This window comes from Xenopus laevis, chromosome 5L (genome assembly GCF_017654675.1).
Source record: "Xenopus laevis strain J_2021 chromosome 5L, Xenopus_laevis_v10.1, whole genome shotgun sequence".
Taxonomy (NCBI): Eukaryota; Metazoa; Chordata; class Amphibia; order Anura; family Pipidae; genus Xenopus; species Xenopus laevis.
The window spans coordinates 107888497-107916015 of record NC_054379.1 but is presented as its reverse complement, the minus strand read 5'-3'; the positions used below and the strand labels follow the sequence as shown (position 1 = coordinate 107916015).

Here is a 27519-nt window from a genome sequence, read left to right as displayed (position 1 = left end):
TTACTAATTTCTAATTATTAAAGTGAAGACTGCTAAAATAGAAAAGTAGACAGCTTCTGTAATCAGTATTTTTCAGAAAGGTTTTATATTTTATTTAGAACATTTAGGTGGAGAAATCAAGACTTTGTCTAACATTCATTTTTGTAACTTAACCATATTCTGGATTTCCTCTGCATCAGAACAATTCTATGTTTTATCAGTTTTTTATTGGAAACACATAGAAATAAATTGCCATTAAACACTGCTCAGTACATTTAAGACATAAGCAATTTCACTTACAGAAAAAAAGAGAGTATGGAAGCAGTACAGTCATGAAATGTTTTGTTTTAGGCGATTAGTGCATTTATCAGTTCCCTATTCTAACAGAAATCACCACTGGGTCATATACACAAGCCAAGCAGTAAGCAGTGGCAGTATGGTAGCTGGGTAGATCGAAGAACCAGATGTTTCAGGGCATTCAGTGTAGGGCTCTAAACAAGCAGCATAAGCCATGACATGGGCAATGTAGCTCTGCTCATGGAAACCATGGAAGAGGTGAGCTTGGGGGCCTTTTGCCATGATAGCCACATCCTCGCCACCATGCGTTTCTGATACAACAGGGACAGCAGCTTGCTGCAGGTAAGAGTCACTTCCTATAAGGGACAAAGCAAGGATAAACTGTTTAGTCCTGTGACATATGATCAACATTTTTATATATATATATATATATATATATATATATATATATATATATATATATATATATATACACGCATTGTCCCGAATGTTAATTAACTAGGTAACTAGGACACTTAAGGAGTTGTGTATTAATATCATCATTACCCATTGCGACCGTTCAACAGTTAGCTTTTCATTGTATATATAAATATATTCTAGTTGGTCAACGATAACTGTGCCAGGATTATTACTAGCCCCTATTAAAACATAACCTTCATTTGAATGCACAAAATACTCTCTATTTTTAGACTGTTTTCCCCTTTCTAGTTTTTAAACAGAAGACCAGTGTAATAAAGCCCTTGCAGACTTGCTAGGGTAAATAAATTGCTGATTGGCCCTTTCTGCAGTGATTTTACTGGCATGAAATGCAAGTGACAGAGTGTGTCATGGAAGGAACAGTTCAGTGTAGAAATAAAAAACTGGGTAAATAGGCTGTGCAAAATAAAAAAATGTTTCTAATATAGTTAGCCAAAAATGTAATGTATAAAGGCTGGAGTGAACAAATGTCTAAGATAATATACAGAATTCAACCTGCTTTTCAGCTCTCTAACTCAAAGGGGGGGCCACAAGGGACAGAACTGTTCAGTGAGTTTGCAATTGATCCTCAGCATTCAGCTCAGATTCAAAAGCAACAGCTATGACCCATGTGCCCCCCCTCAAGTCACTGATTGGTTACTGCCTGGTAACCAATCAGTGGAAACCAAGAAAGCTGCAAAGCAGGAAGTTGTGTTCTGTTATGTTAGACATCCAGTCACTCCAGCCTTTATACATTACATTTTTGGCTAACTAACTATATTAGAAACAACTTTTTTTGCACAGCCTATCTATTTAACCAGTTTTATTTTTATACTGAACAATTCCTTTAAGGCTACAAAATGTCATGAAATAGTAGGGGCCACTGTGCACTGAAATGGCAGGATTAGAAACAGAAACATGGAAGAGGGTGCTTTATTTGGAAAATGGTCATGTTATTTTCAGGTGTGGCCAAAAAGTGGCTGTGGTCAAAACATTTTATTACACTACATGTGGCAGACAGTGGTGTGACAGGAGCTTGGTCCCTCCTGGGGCAAGGAATATGCATTGATCTTTTTTTGCAGAGAGGAAACAAACAGCCCTTTAATGTCAGTTTTATGATTCTAAAAATGTTTATTGGTCTTGGAGATATCCCCTATAAAGTTGGGGAGAATCTGCATTATTTCCCCTCCTATACTATATCATCCAATAATCAGTACTTTCAACAAAATGCCCGACCTGTTCTGTTGGGCCTGACATACCTGTGTCAACACCTGTGATATTGGCCCGTTCCGCATCGGGGAGAGGATAGCCAGGTCCATTTCCATACAGCAGTGAAGTGTATGGCTTGAAATCAGAACCTCGGCTGGGGGCCAGACCTACAAAAAAATTGTTAGAATTATTGTTACTATTATTTATGAAAAACCTTTCTGCTATTAAAAAAGGCACAAAGAAGCTGAAAGAAAGCTGAACAACCACAATTATGTTTTCAGGGTTGTGTACAGGTGCAAAGTCAAATCTACTGCAATGAATAGAAAGTTAAAGATCTGCATAATTTGCTTTTTTTTGTCAATTTAGAACCAATACTCATGAGGGAAAGGCTACAGAATATCATATCATTAGAATGTTTAAAGCACTTGGGCAAAGTATTGCAAATGAGAATATTCACAGTTTTAATGTTAACATTTCAGCTACTGTACCATCACAATCACAAACATCGGTCAACTACAGTATATGAAAGCAGAATTATGAATCAGTTGGTCCTACAACATTGATAGCAGGGTAAAGAAATATGTCATCCTTGCTGACACTGGGACATTAGTTATAATAATACTGTCAAAGGCATCTGTAGGAGACACCCTATTTCAAATCTAACTGGAACCTATTAGTACACATATGGGACCTGTTATCCATAATGCTTGGGACCTGGGGTTTTTGTTATTTGGATCTCTTTATACTATAAGTCTGCCAAAAAACTCATTTAAACAATTAAACTCAACAGGATTGTTTTTCCACCAATAAGGAATGCTTATATCTTAGCAGGCATCAAGTACAAGGTACTGTTTTGTTATCACAGTGAAAAGGGAAATACATTTTACAATTTTGAATTATTTGAGTAAAATGGAGTCTATGGAAAACAACCTTCCAGTAATTCTAAGCTTTCTGGATATTGGCTTTTCGAATAACGGATCCTTTACCTGTATGTCTTTTTAATGAGTTTATCACAAAGACTCTTGAATAAAAGGAGGATTGGCAAAGTCATGGATTTGCAGATTTGCCTGCTTAAAATTACTTTTTTGAAATGCTAGTATTATCACAGTGAGTGCACATTTGCATTGTCTCCCATTAGTGAACAAACGTCACTGAAATATTAATTAAAAAAGAGGGGAACTTTGAGCTGTCAAGGTGGTCACTGTACATGTATGACTCTCAATCACATCTCTGCTTGACAAACCTGACCTTCCCCAACTTAGTACTGAACATTATACTGGTTTTTTTTGGGGGGGGGGGGGTTAATGAGCAGGACCCAAAAAAAAATGTGTTTCTAGAATCATGCCATGGTACAGCAACCGGACTGGTCAATCAGATTACTGACAGGTAGGGATCTGTAAAAGGTGACTCTTATCTTTAGAGAGAAGGCCTAAATGTATCCCTTTAATTCATTTGATAGTGCCAACAATAGCAAAGGCACACGAGTCCAACCCTAATACCCAGAGACAGTGCCTCCAGAATCTGCATTGACCCTTATAAGAAACACCTTAGCATCTGGCTAGCAATTTTGGACTTGTTTTCAGGGAATTGACATTGAGGGTATTTTACAAAGAAAACTAATTTAGAAATATAAACACAACAAAATAACTGGAATCAACTGGATTTTCCATCTTCTTACCAAAAATGTTGTTGCCTCGGTCTGTGTAGCCCCCAAAGGTGAAAACGTGTGAGTGGTCTGCCGTTACCACAGTGAGCGTTTCGTTTTCTTTGGTCAGCTGCCCACCTCTGAGAACAGCCTTGTCAAACTCAAGTGCCTCAGTCAACGACTGCTTTGCATTTCCATCATGGTGCCCGTGGTCAATTCTTCCACTTAAAGCAAAACAAAAATTACATGTCAGTCACATCTTACAGCAACACCAGTAAACACCAGTAAGTTATCAAATATAAGTTATATGCTTTTTTCACTGTATGCAAATATAAATGGGGTTATGGCTAACTCAACCATAACTTTCACTCCCACTCTCTTTCTCTCTCTGTATCTCTGGTGTCTCTACACCCTATGGTAGATGATCTGCAGCAGTTGTAGATGTATGTACAACCTATTGTAGATGCTGTGAACAGGAGGGAAGCCTAGCCACAGCCTGCAGGACAAACCAGGCTCGGATTTGTGGAAAGGCCACCTAAGACTGGGCCTAGGGCGGCAGTATTTTAGGGGGGTGGCATGCTGCCCAACCACACCCACATTGATTCAAAAACACTGGGGATGCGCTGGAGATACACTATTTTTTTTAATTAAATCCTCACTGCTCCTGTCTCCCTGGGGGGGACAGGGGCAACAAACGGTAGTGGGCCAAGGGTCGCCCACTATGTAAATCCGGCCCTGGGACAGACAGAACCAGCTGACTGGGTGAATGCAATGTTAGGTCCACTGAATAAAGATGTGCATCATTTTGATTTTGTTACAGCATTATTTTCCCTAGAGATTTAAACAACAGTAAATACATTCATTCAGAGCTGCCAAGAGATGTATTCAATGTATTATGCATTTTCTTCCTTGTGATTATGCCTACAATAAGCTCATTAAAGTTCCCCACGTCTCTTGGCAGTTCCAGTCTTCCATTGCATAAAACAGTATGGCTGTTAGTGTGCCCTAACAGGAGAGGACTCTTGAGGGAAAGGGTTCATCTGTGCTCTTCACAGCTGGCACCTTCTTGCTATAGCACTATAGAAAACTTAGACAAGCAAGATATATGTCTTATGCAATATATATGAACAGTATACTCTGATTCCAAAAAGAAAAAAAATAACAACCATGAACAAGAAACCCTGTGTTTTATACATATCTTCTACAAAGAGGAAGAAGCCATTGGGATTCTTGCTGAGGATCTTTATGGCTTTTTCAGTCATCTCAGCAAGTGATGGGTCCAGGGATTTATCACGGTTCAGTTCATATTTCATGTCCTTTGGCTCAAATAGACCTAAACATTAAAAATTGTACAGATTTGGTATAAAAAAATGTATAGATTTGGTAACAGTAACAGTTTATTGAAAATCAAGTAAATATTTTGATTAACCAGATACAGGTACAACTGTGTTTGTAATTAACAGTTTTTTTTCTAATAATTATTTACATATATAATGAGATGTATATAGGGTTAAAGGACAACTAATTATTAATGTGTTCAGCAGAGCAGAGCTTTAGGCTTCTTAAACAAGGGGCTTTTTTTATGCACATTTGAAACACAGATTTATGAGAGCACCTAAACATATCCAATTGTTTCCATTATATTCTGCCTGGTTGTACTCATGTTGCATGTTACATGAAATGTATGGGTGCATTTTCTTGAACTTGAAGAGCGTGTTGCTTTTGGAACTGACAAAAACACATTTAGGTGAATTTTAAAAAAACACACAGGATACACTTATGCTGGCAGTTTTATGGTATCTCTCTGTACAGTTTTGTGCACACAGATATGTTTGTATAATTCCATTGTGTATTGTATTTAGCTGGTCAACCCATAAGGCTACAGGCAGACGGGGAGATTAGTCACGAGGCAACTTCGGGCAACTTCGGAAATCCAAAGCAATCCCGCCGGCGATTTGTATTTTAGCCGATGGGAAGGCAGTACGCCCGTAGAAGAGGAGATTTGTCACTGATTGACTAATCTCCCTGTCTGCCACCACCCTAATGAAGATAGACCATGTTCCTCAGTTAAAGTTGCAATTCTTTCATAATTCAGTAATAGAACCCAGAACCCAAGGAATGCTTAATGCTAATTAATTATATTAAGTACATTGTATAAATGCAACGGGAAACTTAAAACTCCATTTTTCTGTGCTTCCTCCGTCTTTTTTAATAATATCTCTCACTTTGCTTCTTAAATCATTTTTTATTTATCTCTTGATGAATTGATGTAAACAACATAAACATTAAGGTAAGTTGAGAGTATAAGGGTTCTGTTGCAATAGAAGCCCCTGATCACTCCTGTATCCAACTACAAGGTGATGCCCAAATCACAGGCTCAGCAACAGGTTCAGAACATTTTGATCAATGCACTTTTCTCTGAGAACATCATGTTGATTCATATTCTGTGGTGTTACTACCATCAACATACTATACATTTCCCATGTACGTCTATGCTATCTATACTGTAATGATGCTGGCCATGCAATAATTAAAACGTAATACTAAAAAAAACAAAAAAGTGGCATTATCTTGTGAGTTCCTTACCCATAAGGTAATCTGTGGTATCTACATTCACAGCATCAAATTCTGCTTTATTCCACACATATTTGGCATTCTGTCGGCAAAATATTGAACACAAAAGATTAAAAGCAGAGGAAAGTTTAGGTATAGCTCACAAATATACAATTTCTTCTCCAGTGTTCTTGGCCAGCCTGTCTTCAAAGATTTTCTTAAATAACCAAAGCCAAAAAAAAGACGGCACTCTGGTAAAATGCCTATGCCTATGAAATGCCATTTCAATGAATAAGGGATTGGAAACGAGCAAGGCGAACAATATCTGTAGGATACTGCAATAAACTTGCCTTTTTTGGCTTTGGTTACATATTGACAGTGAGGACGCGGCAGACAGAGCACCTGAGAAAATATATGAGAGCAGCTCTACAGGAGCCTAAGTTTGGAGCGGTCAATTTGGTTAGCTTGATGAGATTTTTCTTATACCCTTTCCCAGCTTAATCCCTCTTTTTACTTTCTCTGATTCAATAATATCTTGTTTGAGCACTGGAGATCAAAACTTCACGGCATATTCTAGATGGGGCCTTACCCGTGCTTAGTAAGAGGGAAGAATTACCCTCTCCTCCTGCAAATCCCACAAAAATGTGTCCATATACTGTTGCAAGGATGCCACATCCTCCATTGAATAAATTGGCCAGCATAGTTTTGAGTCATCTGCAAACACTGAAACAGAACCCTGTGGCACCTCACTAAAAACCCTAATCCAAGAGAGAGTGAAAGTAACACTGACAACCACCCACCCTCTGTACACAACCCCTTAACCAGTGTCACATTACTTTTGTACCACAGATGTCAGACCCACAAGCCTATAGTTTCCAGATAAAATAGAGTCTGGAAAAATCTGAAAAATTTCCCCAGCTAAAACTGAACTAAGCTTTTTTAATCTTAGGGTGTATTTCATCATTTGAGAACATAAATTATTTATTAGCAATTTAAATGACAACTATTTCTGTTCTGAAAACCTCCTTCCCCAATCTGTGCACTGAAGTACTGATTTTAAGGTGTTAAAATGTATTTATCGGAGAATCTTTGTTGCCCCAGTGTATATTCGCTTTTTGCAGTAAACAGTAAGTGAGAGAGAACATTATGGCTACTATTACCCAGGGGTTCTAGCACTTGCACATTTGCTATCCATTTTGGATTATTAGAGATCACTAGATCCAGTATAGCATGATTTCTTATTGGGTCCAGCCTGTGCCATAAAATTGTCATGTAACAAGATTAGAAACTTGTTTCCATTAAATGTCCTTGCAGTACTCTTGCTCCAGTCAATATCTGCATAATTAAAATCTCCCATTATTAATATTTGCCCCAAACTAGCTACCTTGTCTATTTGAACAGAAATTTAGCCTATTCCTCTTTATTCACTTGAGGGGGGTAACGGGGTTTATTGCATACCCCAGCAATCAATATGCCTGGTTGAAAAATTAAACCCATAAGGCATAAGCCCTGTTATTTTTCACCATGACCTTTATATCAGGTTTTACATTCTACTTAACAGTAAGACATACCCCATCTCCTTTATTTCCTACGTCTCTCTGAAACAAAGTATAGGCTTCTATATTTACTGCCCAGTATTGTAACTCATTCACCATGTTTCAGCCAAGCCAATTACATCATATTTCTCCTCCAGTACCAGTACCTCCGGCTCTCCCATTTTACCAGCCAATGTTGTTCTATATCATTATCTTAATCTTAATTTTTTAATGTACATAACTTAAACTAAACCAGATATTACTTAAATATTCTGCCCCATTTTATTACATCGGCTGGCTTTCAGTGTTATTGTTTTTAGTTATCGCTTAAACATTTTATCAACCCTGCTTTAAAAGGTCAAAATTTGGTTTGTTAAAACATAATACTGTATATCAACCTTTCTCTTGCTCAGCCATAAATCAGTCAGATTGAGGCCATCTTTGCGGAGACCTCTACTTGAAGTGCTATTAATATATTCAGGGTCGGGTGTTCCTGCTGGGTACATGTAGGCTCTTCCACCTCCTAGTATTACCTGCAGATAAAGTAAAACATGTTTGTTAAACCAGATTAATCAGATTGCAAGTTTTAATGGAAATGTTTTTAATCTACATTACGTCAATATCTGTGTTGTGCACAAGTTGATAGGCGATGTCCTTGCAACCTTTATTGATCATATCTTGAGTCATTTCATTATCAGAATACCAGTTACGGTTGGCACTGTGAGCATAAGCTGCACCTGGAGAGGCATGTTGCACACGAGTAGTGGTCACGATACCTACAGATTTACCTGTAAAAACATGAGATCACATATGAGATGCCAGACGAGGACTACCTCATATAAAGTCATTTTTGCCCCCACTAAAGAAATCTTAAAAGCCATCTGTTGTAAAAAAAAAAAATATTAACCCCAACCAAAGTTGTTGGCTAAAAAAGGTGTTGGACTGGGGATAACAGTAGCTTTTTTTTTAAAAAAATGGCCCCCGCCTGCGCTAGGACACTCGCACTGGGAGGGAGCGCCCGTGCGAGCAGCCATGTCAGTCAAAGCACATGTAAATAATACGGCTTCTGACAGTCATGCACATAATGAGCAAACTGCAGCATTCACTCATCATACACATGCGTGTCCCCAACATGGCCACTCGCACTGGGAGCTACCTCCTTGTGTGGGTGGCCTAGTACTGGATGGGGGAAATTTTTTTTAAAAAAACTACTGTTACCCCCAACCTGAGTGTGGTTTCTATTAGCCCGAACCTTTGGTTGAGGATAATATTTTTTGCCAACAGCTGCCCTTTAAGTAGTGCCCATTATCTCTGTACCTGCTTGTTTGGCTCTGTGTAGTATAGATGTCACCTCATTGCCGTTAGATGAAACACAGTTTCCGTACGTTGCAGCGGCACTTACACCAAGTGTTCCAGAGTTGGACTTAACACCACATAAATATGCTGTTCCAGTGCCGGCACTGTCTGGGACCTGTGCATCTACATTGTATACCTACAAAGCAAGTAAGTGAGTGGAGCATAGATATTATAGTGGCATTGCGGCTGGGAAAACACTAGAGGGAAGGTACATATCTCTCAGAACAGCTCCTTAATAGAATTTCTAGTGAGCACAAAGCGCAAAGGAATAAAGAGAGGAGTTAAATCCTGAGAACATTTATGGGATTTTTTTTATCAAAAGTCGAATTTTAGAGTTATGTTAGCTTTTTTAAACCTCGAATGAACTCACAACTGGAATGGTTTTTAATTTGAGAAAAAACTGAAAACTTGTTTTTTTTCAAAACGCATCAGTTAATAGTGCTACTTCAGTAGAATTCTGCACTGAAATCCATTTCTCAAAAGAGCAAACAGATTTTTTTATATTCAATTTTGAAATCTGACATGGGGCTAGACATTTTGTCAATTTCCCAGCTGCCCCTGGTCATGTGACTTGTGCCTGCACTTTAGGAGAGAAATTCTTTCTGGCAGGCTGCTGTTTTTCCTTCTCAATGTAACTGAATGTGTCTCAGTGGGACATGGGTTTTACTATTGAGTGCTGTTCTAAGATCTACCAGGCAGCTGTTATCTTGTGTTAGGGAGGTATCTGGTTACCTTCCCATTGTTCTTTTGTTTGGCTGCTGGGGGGGAAAAAGGGAGGGGGTGATATCACTCCAACTTGCAGTACAGCAGTAAAGAGTGATTGAAGTTTATCAGAGCACAAGTCACATGACTTGGGGCAGCTGGGAAATTGACAATATGTCTAGCCCCACGTCAGATTTCAAAATTGAATATAAAAAAATCTGTTTGCTCTTTTGAGAAATGGATTTCAGTGCAGAATTCTGCTGGAGCAGCACTATTAACTGATGCGTTTTGAAGAAAAATTTTTTTCCCATGACAGTATCCCTCTAAGTTATTAACCCACCAAGTACATCCCAAAATCAGAAATACTTAACTCACTTTGAAAGGAAGGATTATCCATTATCATGCTTTGAAAAGGAATGCACCTTGTTCCTTTATCATCTTAGAAATGCAACATGCCGGACCATAACTAATTTGCTGACACCCATTTACATTTAAGTTGTATTCTTTGTTGCTATTATTTTGGTTAAACACAATGAGCAATGAGCTTAATTCAAAGCCTCATCCACATACAGTATCTGTAACCTGTTTACCTGTGAAAGTTTCCCAGGATTCTATTCTAAATTACTGTCAGGTTTGAATAACACCTAACCATGTTTCTATGATTCATGTAATTGCAATACAAGGTTTAGAATAATCAAAGGTGTTACTGAAATCTGAATCTTCCATGTTTTATCCAAAATAACACAGTTTATAATGAAGTTGGACAAAGATGAACTCCCCATTCAAGCTATGCTCTAACCAACATTTTTAAACACACAAAATCATAACAGGATCAATAGAAAAGCCCTCTTTTTAAAAGTCAAGTTTTATTAGTGATGGGCGAATTTATTCGCCAGGCATGGATTTTCGGTGAATTTCTGCACTTCGCCGATGTTTTAGCGAAACTGCTGAGAACATTCGCCATTGGAAAAATTTGCTGCGACAAAAACAAATTGTCGCCGTCAAAATTATTTTGACTCCCATTGACTTAAATACATTTGGACAAAAGAGCCACAGATATAAAAATTGTTGCTCGTGCCAAAATTGTCGCACGTCAAAATTATTTTCAGCGAAATGGGACAGATTCGCTCATGACTAGTTTTTATTAACCTTTACAGCTGCTGCCTGACGTTGAACCCTGTCCATTATCCACTTATATTGCCGTCTCCATGGTAGACCATTCATCATCTGATGTATAATTAGCAAAATGTATAGCTTGCGTTTATATACCTTGACTGAAACCCCTTTATTCTTGCTTGCCTTTTAACCTATACTAATCCTTATATATGCAAAATAAATATTCTGACTTATATATATACTTATATATATACTTTGCACAAACTCAGAAAGTAGCTACATTGCTTTCCAGGCATACTAGAGAATTGGGATCAATACTAAAGCCTGCAGGACGCTTCCAACTAGTAATATGTTGCCTTTATTAAAAACAACTTTTCAATCCAGCTACAGCGTTTTTTTACCTAGGCCTTATTTGTAAATTAATGTAGCTCAAGATTCTGGATTGCAGACGCAGTTACTACAGTGTAGGTCTCTGGTGACCCTAGCTGCTTTTACCTTAGAAAGGGCCACATAAGGAAATGTTTCCATAGCCATAATATTCTCTTCTCCGGGTTGTCCTTCCACCTGTCCCTGATATATGCGAGCTGCAGTTATTGTCGTAACTCCCATCCCTGCAAAAAAAAAAAAAAACATGAGCAACTGTCTCTGAATCCAATTGTGCCTCTAAAATTCATAGCACCGTCTACTGGGAGTATTAAATCATGCTTCTTTTGATGGTGCAAAATATATATGCAAATACCAGAATATATTTAACAGGAAAACTATTTTAGAGGTAGAAAAGTATGATTTTAAAAAATGAAATGCATGCATGGTCATGGAGCTGAACATTTATAGGTCCCTTTCATTAAAGATAAAAACTCATGCAACAATCAGATCAGTATTATTCTGTCTCACCCACACTCACCATCTCCCAGGAACATGATGAGATTCTTGGCTCGGTGTGTGATGGGGCTCAGATTTAGAGCATTTTTCAAAGTCTCCTTTGCCTGGTCATTCCAAAACGTAGGGTTTTTTTCTGCTTCTGCAAGGGTATATTAAAAAAACAATGTAAATTGAATCTCCTCCGCGTGTTTCAGTCAGATCTAATCAGCTGTCCTGCAACTTTCTTTCAGAAGTCAGTCAGCACCGAGAATATAGACAGACATATATTGCTTTTAATAGCAGTTGCATTTATAAATAACTTTAAAACCAATGAAAATTTTGGAAAATGGCCTTTTGTTTCACTATGAAAAAATGGGTTATGGGTTGAGATCCTATTTAACTAAACATCTAAAAATACTCCTTACAAGGAATGGGTTCTTCTATTTGGCATGTGCTGTTATTGTTTTAGGCTTTACACTGGGTGGTGTTGGGACATTCTATTTGATCATGGAGACCTGTGCTAAATGGTTTAGTCCTGGCTCATAGGTTAAGGATCACTGCCATAAAGATAAATAAAGATAACAGAGAGTGTGTTCCCTCACCAGAGATAAGACTTTTTATTGCTAATTATTGTTTATCTGCTCTGCATTGAACTAGTTGCAACATGGTTATTCCCACTCATCCATATGCTGAACTTTATGTTTTGACTTTGGAAGGAAAAGATACTGAGCTTGAAATCTCTATAGAAAATTGTAGCAAAAACTGTACATATTGTTTTCAGATTGTTCACCAGAAATAAAGGCTTTTTCCAAATACTTTGCATTTGTGACAGTTTTTCAAACATAATGATCTATTTTTAGCCTTCTTATGTCTTTCTAAAGCAGCTCTGGAAGGGGGTCACCGACTCTGTAAACTGTATATGGATACATTTAATTCAGATATTTCTAATCTTTGGTCCTGTTGAGCAAAATTCAGCTGTTATAATTGAAACAACAGTTGCTAATATTCCACAGATGTTGCTGAGAAATGTATCAACTAATGGAGCAAATTGTAACAGTTCAGAATCTGCACCTGGATCACTGAGCTGCCAGACTGAAACAGCAGAGACACAAACATTAAATTATAAACTAGAAAAATGGTCAAAATGGTAAAAAAAAAGTTTTTATTTCTGGTGAACAATCTGAAAACAACTGAATGAAAAAAAAGGGGGATGGAAGGTGAACAACTCATTTGATCATTAAGAGGCAGATTTATCAAGGGTCGAATTTCGAAGTAATGGGAGTTTTTTTGAACTCCCATAACTTCGAAATTCAAATAAAAAAAGACCAATCAAAATGTTTTTAATTTCGGGTGAATAGTCTGTATTCGAATTGTTCGAATCGAAGTTTTAGCGCATTTGTTTGAATCAAAGGATTAGTTCCAAAAAACTTGGATTTTTCAAAGTCCACCAAATAGGTTCTAGGAGGTCCCCCATAGGCTAAAACAGCAATTCGGCAGGTTTTAGATGGCGAATGGTCGAAGTCGAAGTTTTAAAGAGACAGTGCATAATACATTTCGATATTCAAATAGTCAATTTTTTTTCAAATTTGAAACGAATTTTGGCCTATTCAATAGTACTCTAAGGGGCAGATTTATCAAGGGTCAAAGTGAATTCAAGGGAATTTTCGAAGTAAAAAAATTTGAAGTAATTTTTTGGATCCTTCGACCATCGAATAGGATAGGATACTACGACTTCGACTCAAAGTAAAATAGTTTGAATATTCAACCATTCGATAATCAAAGTACTGTCTTTGAAAAAACTTCGAATTCAATACTTTGCCAAATTAAACCTGCCGAAGTGCTATGTTAACCTATGAGGACTTTCTAGAGCAGTTTTTTTAAGTGAAAGAGAAATTGTACGATCGATTCGAAGGATTTAACCGATTTTACTTCGACCGGAGGATACCCAAATTTGCTGAAAAAACTTCGAATTCGTTATTCGAAGTCAAAGTATTTTAATTCGATGGTCGAATTTCAAAGTATTTTTATCTTCGAAATTCGACCCTTGATAAATCTGCCCCTAAAAATAGCTTGAAATTCAAATTTTTTTTACTTTAAATTTTTACTTCGACCCTTGATAAATCTGTCCCTAAGTCTTTCTTGTATGGAGGGGCCCAGGCAAAAATATACTATGAGGGGCTCATTATAATGAAAGCTGCAGCTTTCTAGCTCTAGGATGCTTAGACATACCTAATCATTGTTGCAAACATCATTATCCCTTGCATTAAACAATGTTAAACTGCTGCAGCAACTCCATAGATACATTACATTCCCACTTTTCTCATTCCTAGGGCCCACTGAAATTGTTTACTGCAAGTCAGAGCACTCCAGGAAAATTGTGTTTCATTTATCTTTCATTATGGATGGGGAAACTTTTTTAAGTGGTAGATCATTTTACTGCAAACATTTTCAGGTGAAATATGAAGAGTCCATAGAGAATATTGGTTTCCACCTGCCCTGAAGCAGGGAAAGAAATCAGAGTTAAAGTGTGCCTTTCTCAAAAATTTCCCCACCAAGGTTCAGGCTAACATTACAGATGAAGGACCCAACAGTATTTCTGTAAGAATAGCAGTCTATTGAGTGATGAGTGCAGGGCCAAGTGGATGTGGTTTGTTTTCTTTTTTTATTCTATATCTGAACACAAGAATATTTGTAAGTACACATAAAACTTTAGCTCTTTCTTTTTACATATGAGTGACATTCTACCAATATTACACACACTTACACTCTGTACATGCAAAAGCCTTTAAGAAAAAAATAGAGCTCACTTGATTTTAACATCAAAAAAGTCATTTTGAGTTGAAAGTTTTTAGAGACCTCTAAGTTTGTCTTTTCTGAATTGTATCACTTGGTTCAGAGGCTGGATTATGACACAGCAATGTACTTTTGGACTCCAATGACTAAAGCTTGTTAAAGACTGCAGTAATTACACAGTTATTATATATTATGTACAAGGTAGACAATAGCCATGTTGCTCCAAATGTGGCCTGAAGGTGCAGAATATAAGCTTTAACTTCAGGATGTGAATGGTTTAGAAAGTATAGCACTTTTTACATGCAGTCCCCCCTCCTTTTCAAGGGACCAAACGTTATTAGACTAACAAGCTGTTCTAAGACCAAATGTGGGCAGTTCTCTCATTATTCCATAATCAATGATGCAGGCAAAACGTGTGGTGATTCCAAGGGTACAATTTGCATTTGGGAGTTGTTGTTGTGAACTCACAATATGAGATCTAAAGAGCTGTCCGTGCAAGTAAGGACTGTGTTTCCCTGCAGTAGATCTTTCATGCATTACACCTGTACTCTGGGCTTTCCAGTGAGCACAACTAATACAGGGTTGTATTTCTTACTGTATTCCCCTGAAGGTGGAGCGCATAAAAGATTCACTGTAGGTGATGCAAGTAAAAACTTTCATGTAAGAGCCTTTTAGCAGGACATAATTAGGATGAGAAAACAAAACAAAGCCTTCAGAGAGATGATAATGGTTAGAGAAGTGTATGGAGAGGGGCAGTAACTCTCATGATCCAAAGCACACCACAGCATCTATGAAACATAAAGGAGGTAGGGATATGGCATGGACATTGTAGTTGTCAGTGTCAGTAGGGCTCCTTAATTATATATCTGCTGACAGAAGCAGCAGGGTGAATTCAGAAGTCTATAGTTCTATATTATTTACTTAGGTTCAGCAAAATGCTGCAAGACGGATGAGAAGGACGACACTCTATAATACAGATGGACAATGACTCAAAACATACTTTGAAGCCAAAGAAGAGTCAGTGACCTGATATCAGCTCAACTGAACATGCATTTCACTTGCTGAAGACAGAACTGAAGGCCAGGGCCGTAACTAGGAGTAGGCAAAGAGACACCTGCCTAGGGCTCAATGATAGGGGGCACTGAGCAGGTACCTGGTAAAGTGTCTTCTGCCTACCCCTAGTCCGTGTTTGCTCCCCTCTGTCACTCTCGTTCCCCCCCCCCGCTGCTCTCCCTTCCCTCCCCCCTCATCTCCCATCCCTCCCCTGTTCTCCCTTCTGCCAAGTTGCATGCATGGGGGGCGTGGTGGCTGGGTTGCTTAGGGCGCCTGGTTGGCTTGGTCAAAAAGACCAACAAGAAAGCAGCAAATAAAGAGAGCTGCAGAAAAGTCTGGCACAATAGCACTACAGAGGAAACCCAGCAATTAGTCTTGTCCAACATTCCCTCTAATAATTCCCTCTTATAAAACCGAATTTTGTGCTTATTGTGTCCTGAGAAAGCAGGTTTATGATTTTTTTTGTGCATACTGCCAAGAAACAATTAGAGTCGAATGGTTTCTTGACAGTATGCACAAAAAAAATCATAAACCTGCGTGCTCAGGACACAATAAGGACACAATTCGGTTCTCACACAAAATTCTTTTGTGCACCATGATTTAGTGAGTGTGCTGGCTTCAAAATGTGTACATGGACACAGCTTAGAGGGGACAGTGGTCATGTCCATGGGTTCTACTTTAAAAGTATTGAGAATTATCAGTATATGTATGGTTTATGTTAGTTTGTATAAAAATGGCTGTACTTCTTAAATGGCCACATTGTTTCTTGGTTAAAGCCCTTGAATTCATTTTGAAAGTCTACACTTCAATCACTGTTCATTTTAAATCCATCTTGTGCACAGAGCTAAAATTATGAACATTTTATTGCAGTCCAAATATTTATTTTTTTTCATGTGTTTTTTTGGGGATAGAAATTAATTTTCAAAAAATACATTTTGGAAAACTGGTAAAAATTGGAAACATCTGGAATATAATTATGTTTGAAGCAGTTGAACATGTTGTTCCATGTGGCACACTAGTGTATCTGTTTGTTAAGGCATCTCTCTCTCTCTGGTTGCAAGAGTTAATAGTTCAGTTAAAAAAAATATACTAAATTGCTGGGAATCCCTCTGGTTTCTCCAATTAGATATTTTAAAAAATCTGGCTGCATGGAAGAATTAATGTAAAATCTGGAGCCTTCCAACTGGGAGATGTAATTCAGTTTTAATTCAGAGAGAGAGAGTTAGAGAGAGCTTGAGACCAGGCTGCAAACACAATACATTATATTTGCACTTTCCTTACATATATTCTGCATATTTAAATTCAGTAGGAGCTAGCACTCTATATAACATGCTTATGTGAGGATACTTAAATGTTTTCTCTCATTTACCTTTTGTTTCTGTATGTAAATCTGTGTATTTAATAAATACTCCCATTTACTGTACAGAGCGGCAGAATATGTTGTTGCTTTACAAATACACATGAATAATAGTAATGTAGCAGACGAGCATTATGGCAATGTCATCCCACATTCACAGAGAGCACGATTATACAATGCAATGATCTGTTCAGTATGATCAGATACAGCAAAGTCAGTCAGTATGTTGATGCTCAAGACAATTAGCCATAATAAATGAATGTGACCTGCACGTTATGCATATATATTACTGGCAGCCCATTCTGCACTCATGATGATATAAATATTTACATACTACACAACTTATTACATCAACCCTCTAACAAAATCAAAGCAAAAACTTAAACTAAAAATCCCAAATATTTATTTGTTACTTCTTCTTTAGCAGAATATATTTTGTTTACCTCCACAAATATTACTCTCACTGCCGCCTGCATTTACTCTCAAACATAAATTACATAATGGGCACACAAAGGGTTTGTTCACACTGGAAGGGAATTTGGGGGGAACTTACCTAGATTAGAGATCACTACCCCTGTACATGGTTGGACTGAAATGGCCAAAAGCAGCAGAGCAGTGACAGATGTATAATTCCACTTCATTTTCATCTTATGTATCATCTTTCCAGTGGCTCATGCACAACCAGTACTACAAGACAGCTATATATATACATATGGAATGTGTGTATTATCACTCATTTTACAATTCACCCTTGGACTCTAAACATGAATCGTATAAGCCTACGAGAACACTTGCCATAGACCTAGGGTAGCCTAAATAGTACTGAACTCTAATATCCCAATCTCCCTCTTGAACCCAAAATACTGCTAGGAAAAATTAACTCGTCTAAATCTGACCCCCTACCCACATACTTACTGTATTAATGCATGGTCTCTGCCACTGTAGCCTGTTAAAATCCAAGAATAGAAGAAACACAGACATTCACAAGGCATTATGCAGCTGGAATCTTTAATGGAGGAACTGACGACTATTGCTACATTGTTTCAGTGGTACAAATAGGGGCAAATTTATTAACATGAAGGCAAATATTACCAGTGATGTTGCCGACAGTAAACAATCCAACATTTGCTTTTGTTTTTTAACTTGTAGAGGTGACTGTTAAAAGCTAATTGCTATGGACAACAACACCTGTGATGATGTCTCCAATGTTAATAAATATGCCATGATACAGGCCTGTAAGAGTTAAAAAAAAAAAGACAAGGTATCATTGAAAAAAAAAAAATCTGTAGCAGAAACAGATAGTTTGCAGGCCTCTGCTCAGTAAGGTCTGGAATTAGCCATGTGCAAAGAGATGCCCTGATCTAAGCCATGGCTGATAACTAGGGATACACAAAATCCACTATTTGGGATTTTGGGAAATTTGCATATGCAAATTAAGATTCGGTTTGGTATTCGGCAAATCAGGGATTCGTCTGAATACCAAACCGAATTTGCATATGCAAATTAGGTGCAGGAAGGGAAACGGTGAAAAAAATGTTCTGATTTCCTTGCTTTGTAACAAAAAGTTACGTGATTTCTCTTTCCACCCCTAATTTGCATATGCAAATTGGAATTCGGATTTGGTTTGGCAAGGCATGAGGATTCGGCCAAATCCTTCTAAAATAGGCCGAATCCTGGATCGGTGCAACCCTACTAATAACTTACTGATAAGAGACATTTGTGGGGGATTGAAAAACCCATGGAGAGGGGGGACATAGAGTTCATTGCAAAAGCCCTCATAGGTGATGTGGAGGTCACACTATAACCTATACTAAAAAAAGGTAAAAGTATTTATCATCCTAGAATCCATAAAGGGATTCTCTTACCGGTAAGTCATTTTCTCCTGGGCCTGTACTGTTAATGCAGACGTTTTCGTAGCAGAGACAGGAGTAAGTATAGAGATGGAGAGGAGCATAGACAAGTAACAAGAAAACTATCACATAACAGTGAACATTTGAAACCAACTAGCCAACACCTCCGTAACAAAAATGGGAGGGACTTCCTGCACTGACGGGCTCAGGAGAAAAGGATTTACCAGTAAGAAAATCCCTTTTTGCAGACGTCTGGGGACATTCAAAAGCAGTTTGTGCCCGGACCGTGAGGGTAGCAACTCAAGCAGTAACTTCTGCCTGGAAACTTTTCCTCCAAAAGCTGCCAGCCATCTTCCATTTGTTCTGTTTGAGGCTCCTAGGCCTACTAATCATTAATCACTAATCTCGTTCTGGGAATCCTCTGGCTTGGGTCTCAAGTTCCACAATGAAAGCTTCAACATTTCCCGGTTGTCGTGAAGGGCTGGCCCCAGGGTCAGAAGATCCCACCGTAGTGGTACCACGTCCACCTTGGCCAGTCTGGAGCTATTAGGATTGCTGGTATTCTGTAGTTTTTTATTTTTCTGATTACTCTTGGTAGGAGTGGAAAGGGTGGAAAGATGTTCACTAGGTGGAATGACCAGGGAATCACCAGGGCGTCTATGGCTTCTGTCCCTGGGTCCCTGGAGCTAGCACAGTATCTGGACAGTTTAGTCTTCCTGTACGATGTCATGAGGTCTATCTCCGGGATGCCCATCCTGTGGACTAAGGTTTGGAACTCCTCTGGGTGGAGTGACCCCTGGGTGGTCTCCAGGGGATGTAAATCGCCGAGATAACTGGTACCTTGTGTTCCGCCCACTCAAATATTTTTGACACCTCTCGTGCTCCGTGTCCCACCTTGGTGGTTGAGGTAGGCTACAGTGGTTGCGTTGTCCGACTGAACTCGGACCGGTCTAGAGTCGAGTCGAGGTGACCAGTGGCAGAGTGCGCAGTGAACCGCCCTTAATTCTAAAATGTTTATGTGGAGGCATGCCTCCTCTTGGGACCACCGGCCTTGGCAGGACAGGCCTTCCATGTGAGCCCCCCAGCCTGTCAGGCTGTCGTCCGTGCTGATCACCCTCCATGGATGGTAAGGTTGTGATCATCTAGCCACCATGTGATCTGTTTCTTGACTGCATTGTTGAGTGGTATTACTTGGGAGAGATCCTTGTGGTTTTGGTCCCAAGCTCAGAGAAACTCTGTAGCGGTCTCATGTGAAAATGCAATTTACTGGATTGCTTCTAGAGATGAGACCATCAGCTGACGAAGGGGGAACGCCCTCCGAAACGTTGTTTGATGCAATAAACACACCAGGGGTAGGACCCCGGTTTAACTTGCTCCGTGTGCCAGGCCTTTTTTCCTACATTGGTCCATTGGGAGTGCCGTCTCCCTCAGGTCTTGGGCACCAGCGTAATCCTACGAAGGGCCTGAGTGTGCGCGTGGTCTTTGTATACTATGAGACCATCAGGCCTAACAGTTTCAAGCAATCCTCTGCTGATGTTATTTGCTTTGCTAAGAACTGTTGGGTCGTGATCTACAGGTTGGTGCTCTTGTCCTCCGGGAGAGAGATTGCTTGGACCTCCGAGTTGACGATCATCCCCTGGAATCGGATCTCTTGTGATGGCCTTAGGCTGCTCTTTTTCAAGTTGATGAGTCACCCGAATTCCTCTAGTACTTGAAGTGCTTGTTGTGTGTTTTGGTTCGTCACTTCTAATGATGTACCCTTGATTAATATCGTCCAGGTTAGGCAATGCCATGATGCCCCTTCATCTAAGGATAGCTATGACCGGGGTCAGAACTTTGGTAAAGACTTGTTGCGCTGTAGTCAGGCAAAATGGCAAGGCGTGGAACTGGAAGTGTTCCTGTGCCACCGTGAACCTCTTGATGTATGGGTACGTGTAAGTACGTGTCTTTGAGATCTATGGTGGTCATGAAGTAACTTGGTTCCATTTCATTGATGACTGAGCGCAATTTCTCCATCTTGAAGCTCTGTTTTCTCATGAATTTGTTCAAAGGCCTCAGATTCAGTACTGGTCTGTAATGACCTCCCTGTTTGTTGACTATGAAAATGTTGGTGTAGAGCCCTTGAACTATTGTTGCCGTGGGACTTTTATTATGATGTTGTTTTGTAATAACTCCTGTAAACAAGACTTCAGCGATCTGTGTTTGGTAGGGTTGCGGAGGATAGAAGAGGGCACAAATGCTCTCCGTGAAGGAAGGGAGGTGAAGGGAATCTTGTAACTGTCCCTCAAGATTTGGAGCACCCATTCGTCCTGGATGCTGTTTTCCACACCAGGAAAAACAGTAGAAGCCTTCCACCGATGGCCCCCGTTGTTCCGGTGTGATCCGAACTTCATGTGTCATTGGGTTTTGAAGGATCTGGTTTCCTGTTCTATCTGTCAGGAGGGCCAGGTAGTACTCTTTCGATTAGGGTAGGAGGACGATGACGATTGGGCCTGGTTATGGCTTATGTAGTTGCGAAAGGAGCTGGAGGAGAAACCGCATTGCCTGTTAGGCTGTCTATGGTTGGTATCTGGATGGGGTCTTCTCCCTTGGGGCAGGAATGCGCTCTTTCCCCGTTACCTCTATGATAATCTTTTTAACTCTGGGCCAAACAGATGTTCACCCGAGAATGGAAGTGCGACTAATCTGCCCTTTGAGGCATTGTCTCCCGACCAATGGCATAACCAGAAGACTGTTCGGGCGACTATTGTGTTAGCAGATGCCCTCGCTGTAAGTTGGATGGTTTCCATGGAAGCATCACTCATGAAATCTAAGGTGCAGCAATGCATCCAAACTCAGCCTGGAAAAAAGTATCTTTTTCAGATTCAGTATGATTCAGTAGTTCCTGAGTCCAAAACTTCACTGTGCGTGCTAAACTAACTGTTGTAGTTGCTGGCCTAAAAGTAGCTGCTCCATTGACATAACTTCTTCTGAGATTATTTTCCATTCATTTAAACATATGGTCTTTGAATGCTGAAGCATCTTCAGTCGGGAGAGTGGTATACTTTGAGAGGTGAGAATTGGTTGAATCACCTTTAGGTGGCTTGTCCCATTTTACTCCTGGGGGACCGGGAATTTTGTAAATAATTTTTTTCTTAAGTTCATACAGTTTCTGGCATGCACCATTCAGTCTCAATTGCTTGTGTAATGGATTTGAATACTAGAAAACTTGGATTTCTTTGTCTGCAAACTCAATACCTTGTTGGCCTTGGAGACAGGTTCAGACGTATCTTTAATATCTAGGGTCTGGAGCATGTCTTTTAGCAGCCTGCGCCCCTGTTCTGAACTCAAATAAGTGGGGGTCTCCACATCTGAGGTCGAATTATCGGAGTCTGTACTCAGGGAAGTAGAAGACTGTTGAGGGATTTCCCCTTAAGACAGGTCGGAATCAGATGGTAAGGGAGACTGCATTCGCAGCTTAGGACTTTGCTGATGGTGCATGGACTGCTGAACTGTGGATTTGAACCAGCTGAGGTCAGCTAGTTGGTTCTGGTGCCCTTTGTTACGTGATGTACCTGGCTGGCTTTCAGAAGCAGCAGGTTGTAATAGGCCAGATTGTTCCTGAGGGCTCAGAGGGTGGTACTGAGTATTGTGCTGTTGTCAGACCTGGGGTCCATCATGGGAACGGCCAATGAAGCATCTGGGCTCAGAGAAGGAGGGAATCTTCCTGATCAACCCTTCTGGCCCTTTTAGATTTGGACCTAACCTTCCTAGGTTTTGCCTCTGTAGCTGGTATATCTTTAATTAGGTCTATAAGTGCCTGGGGAACTGACATTGGTGGCGCTTTATTAGTAAGCCCCTATTTAAATGCACCTCCGTGGCTGTTCTGGCCTACTGTCCTCTCCCGGATGTATGGCTGTGTGGAGTGTTGCCAGGAGTGGCATGCTGTGGCAACTGGCGAGCTGAATAGAGGCACGACTTTTAGTGTTAGAAAACACTCTTCTTTAGCGCCGGTTGCTCCTTGTGAGGCAGAGTTGGGGACTGGAATCAGTCTTCTGCTATGGCAAGGCAGCCTCTGTTCCTGCAGGGTGACTTGCCACAGTCCTCTTCTTGCCTGTGCGGCCTAACTGCATGGGCTCCTCGGCAGTCATTTAAGACATGCATTGTGCAGTAAAACTGAGCTCCCCTCTTGGCAGTTCACTGGCAAGGAGGGGGAGACCTAGCCCAGGTACCTTAGTTTCCCTAAACTAAATTTTAACTACTAAGTACTCGATTAAAGAACGAATAGTGGGAGGAATCCCCAAAGTCCTACCTCCTGTTAGCAGGACAAAAGAAAAACTGGTGATGGGAGGAGAGAGCCCAGTGATGCTGCTAGGGGAAGGAGGAACTACAGACTTCATTCTTTTGTCCTACCTCCAGAGGTGACCAGCTTTAACACCAGACGTCTGCACTGACAGGACGTCCACTCCAGGAAAGCTGTTTAACAACTAGTTATGGGTTTAATACACTATTGGCTTTCAGAGGAGTCCAAGCATGACTAGGTTTGGTGCCCGATTTACCAGATGGGAATATCTGGGCAGGGCACACAATATTGATGTTTAGTATCTAAGAAATCAATGGGATGATCTATAGCCAATGAATATGATATCACATCTCCACTATGTTCTGGTATGGAGTTATGGTTATTATATTCTTGGCCCAGTTCCTACTGACCGAAGGTCATAACAAAAAAAAAAAAAAAACAATCTGTGTCCTGCTAGCTAGGCTACGCCCCCTTGCATTCATGTGGGAAGGGGAAATGTCTATTTACCTGATGCCCCTGTAATAAATAGTCAAAACTTTTGGCTAAAAATTGGATTTACTCAGGAGGACCCATTTCCGTGGGGGTTTATCTCATTTGTTTCCCCTCGCCTTCAGGACCAGGAAATTCTATATTTGAAGCAAAGTATAGGTTTTCCATGCTTTCTCCCTTTTATCTTCTACACTGTTTTTAATGTACGTCTTTTTGTAATATTTTGTTAATTTGTTATACATTTTACAATATTAAATATAAAAATTAATGTTTGTCTGTGCTTCAAATTACCCTAGCCTAAAAGTGTGTACCTGTGTGCCTTAACCCCTTGCAAGCTGAATGGAAATACTAGTCTGTGTGTATGCTAGTTAACACTATAGTGGCAGTGGAATGAAGTGTGTTTGTTGTGTAACAATGAAGGTGTATCTCAAATCCTGAGATTGGTGGCAATTTCTTTGTATACATTTTGAGGGTGTTGGTTGGTGTTTGGGGTGCTGTTGTGCTAGTCTAACCTGTGTGCAAGGTGGGTGAGTTAGTGACCCCTGATGGCCACACCTAAAGTCACGTGCAACTGGAAGTGCCATAATCCATGATGACGCCCCAGTCAGCATGAAATAGCAAAGGATAAAATGCAATTACATTTCCAAATAACTAGAATAAACACTGAATATGTGGAAAAATTGCTTACAATTTCCTCTCACACAACTTTAATTTGCGCATACCATATTTCTACCATTCTACCGTCAATGTTTTTATTTGCTTTCATTTCCCTCTTTACACTGCGCTTCTACCCTTTCCACTACCCTGTCCTCTTCTACATCCCTTTTTCCCCAGATTGGGTGCAATAAACCATTGTTCTTGGTCATGTGAAACTAGAGTGATTTGTCTAAGTTGGAAAACTGGGCAGCAAACTGGAAAATGAGGTTTAATGTTGATAAATGCAGGTTATGCACTTTGGCAAAAATAATATAAATGCAAGTTATACACTAAATGGCAGTGTGTTGGGAGTTTCCTTAAATGAGAAGGATCTAGGGGTCTTTGTAGATAACACGTTGTCTAATTCTGGGCAGTGTCATTCTGTGGCTACTAAAGCAAATAACGTTCTGTCTTGCATAAAAAAGGGCATTAACTCAAGGGATGAAAACATAATTATGCCTCTTTATAGGTCCCTGGTAAGGCCTCATCTGGATTGTGCAGTTTTGGACTCCAGTCCTTAAGAGGGATATAAATGAGCTGGAGAGACGTGCAACTAAATTGGTTAGAGGGATGGAAGACTTAAAGGGATACTGTCATTTCAAAATGAATCAGTTAATAGTGCTGCTCCATCAGAATTCTGCACTGAATCCATTTCTCAAAAGAGCACAGATTTTTTTTATATTTAATTTTGAGATCTGACATGGAGCTAGACATATTGCCAATTTCCCAGCTGCCCCAAGTCATGTGACTTGTGCTCTGATAAACTTCAATCACGCTTTACTGCTGTCATGCAAGTTGGAGTGATAGCACCCCCCTCCCTTCTTCCCCCCAGCAGCCAAACAAAAGAACAATGGGAAGGTAACCAGATAACAGCTTCCTAACACAAGATAACAGCTGCCTGGCAGATCTAAGAACAACACTCAATAGTAAAAGCCCATGTCCCACTGAGACACATTCAGTTACATTAAGAAGGAAAAACAGCAGCCTGCCAGAAAGCATTTCTCTCCTAAAGTGCAGGCACAAGTCACATGACCAGGGGCAGCTGGGAAATTGACAATATGTCTAGCCCCATGTCAGATTTCAAAATTGAATATAAAAAAAATTTGTTTGCTCTTTTGAGAAATGGATTTCAGTACAGAATTCTGCTGGAGTAGCACTGTTAACTGATGCGTTTTGGAAAAAAAACATGTTTTCCAATGACAGGACCCCTTTAAATTTTGAGGGTTTTCTCTGGAAAAAAGGAGCTTGTGAGCGGACATGATTACACTTTACAAGTACATTAGAGGACATTATAGACAAATGGCAGGGGACCTTTTTACCCATAAAGTGGATCACCGTACCAGAGGCCACCCCTTTAGACTTGAAGAAAAGAACTTTCATTTGAAGCAACGTAGGGGGTTCTTCACAGTCAGGACAGTGAGGTTGTGGAATGCACTGCCGGGTGATGTTGTGATGGCTGATTCAGTTAATGCCTTTCAGAATGGCTTGGATGATTTTTTGGACAGACATATCAAAGGCTATTGTGATACTAAGCTCTATAGTTAGTATAGGTATGGGCGTATAGAATTTAATTAAAAGTAGGGAGGGGTGTGTGTATGGATGCTGGGTTTTCATTTGGAGGGGTTGAACTTGATGGACTTTGTCTTTTTTCAACCCAATTTAACTATGTAACTATGTAAACATGAGAAGCAGACATGAGAGTAAATGATTGTTCGCCCTGAAGAACAAGCAGGACAAAAAAAAGTGACCGAAAGGCAGAGATAATTATTTACTGCAGCAAATTACGTCTGCTAGATAATGTTTTATAGAACACAAGTCACGACATGATCACATAACAGAATACATGTAGTTCATCTATTTTAGGGACAGCAATGGCAAAACATGATCTTGTGGTGTACACATGACACATATCTGAGTACCATCAATTCTGCCAAGTATATAGGATGGCACCACGTTAGGACTTGGATATTTTATGAAAATACAGGGCTCTTTAAATAAAAAATGTCTTTCAAAAAAACTTTCAGTAAATACTATAAACATATGCCCACTATGTAGGACAGTGATCCCCAACCAGTAGATTGTGGCCAGGTGTAATGCCAACCAGAGCCTCCTGTAGGCTGCCAGTCCACATAGGGGCTACCAATAACCAATCACAGCCCTTATTTTGCACTGCCCAGGAACATTTTTCATGCTTGTGTTGCTCCCCAACTTATTTTACATCTGAATGTTGCTCACGGATGAAAAAGGTTGGGGACCCCTGATTTAAGGTTTCTTGTGTGTACTGAGCACACAAACCCGTTACAACTGTATTTTTATGTTATTGATTTTAGGGATTCAGTCATGATTTTTATGGTTTCGTTTTTATTCTAAATTACACTGAATACATTGCAAGTGATTTATTCTGCCATTTAAAATTGTATTCTTGAAAAAATAATTCTGTTATATTAGTTTGTAGGCAGCCATCTCAGGTCATTTTGCCTAGTCATGTGCTTTTAGAAAGAGCCAGCACTTCCACACAGTGGAATTGCTTTAAGATAAGCTTTTGTTGCTCCTGCTCATAGTACCTGAAGGAGTCGCAGTGGGATTTTTACTATTGAGTGCTATTCTTATATCTGTCAGGGAACTGTTATCTTGTGTCAGAGAGGTGCCATCTGGTTACCTTCCTATTGTTTTGTTAATTAGCTGCTGGGGGTGAGGGGGTGATATCACAGCAACTTGCAGTGTAGCAATAAAGAGTGACTGTTTATCAGTCATATGACTGAGGGCATCAGGGAAACTCACAATAAGTCTAGCCCCATGTCAGAATTCCAGATTAAATATTAAAATAAGTTCTCTTTTGAGAAATGGATTTCAATGCAGAATTCTGCTGGAGGACCACTACTAACTGATGCACTGTAAAAAACATGTTTTCCCATGACATTATCCCTTTAAATGATGCCTTTGATATGCTAATGAAAGACATACTTTAACTTAATGTTATTCAGCTACAAACACAAACTGTTCTGTAGCAGAAAGACTATACAATTGTTCCTACCTAGAGAAGATTAAGTAGTAAACGTGCCATTATTAAAAATCCACATTCATTGATGAGATCCACAAAATCAAGTGTTTAGGTGCCATTAGAGCAGCAGTTGTGAACCATTTCCTCACTTCTCTACATGGTATACTAGTGACAGTAAAGATTATAGTACAAGACACTTTTGGCTGGGTGACAACATTCCGTAAATTATGAAAAACAACTCGAGCCATTCCTGTGTAAGAGATATAAGAACACAAACAAGGCAGACAAA

General features: G+C 39.6%; 1 protein-coding gene across 2 annotated transcripts; it reads right to left on the bottom strand.

Annotated features, from left to right (window-relative positions):
• Positions 1-68: 68 nt before the first annotated feature.
• On the bottom strand, positions 69-18159 carry alpi.2.L (alkaline phosphatase, intestinal, gene 2 L homeolog). 2 transcript variants are annotated; one of them, XM_018241327.2, is made up of 11 exons: positions 17466-18159; positions 11753-11869; positions 11344-11459; positions 8992-9166; positions 8290-8462; positions 8073-8207; positions 6173-6242; positions 4781-4919; positions 3620-3810; positions 1992-2108; positions 69-632 (listed from the first exon to the last, which is right to left on the bottom strand). In XM_018241327.2, the coding sequence occupies exons 1-11, from the start codon at positions 17569-17571 to the stop codon at positions 370-372; spliced, it is 1602 nt and encodes a 533-aa protein (XP_018096816.1). In that variant the 5' UTR covers positions 17572-18159; the 3' UTR covers positions 69-369.
• Positions 18160-27519: the final 9360 nt, after the last annotated feature.

Coding starts and splice junctions, on each gene's coding strand:
- alpi.2.L (XM_018241327.2), bottom strand. CDS start 17,571: ATGATACATAAGATGAAAATGAAGTGGAATTATACATCTGTCACTGCT. Junction 11,460..11,752: donor CATCATGTTCCTGGGAGATG/GTGAGTGTGGGT, acceptor TTTTTTTTGCAG/GGATGGGAGTTACGACAATA. Junction 633..1,991: donor TATCACAGGTGTTGACACAG/GTATGTCAGGCC, acceptor TGTCCCTTATAG/GAAGTGACTCTTACCTGCAG.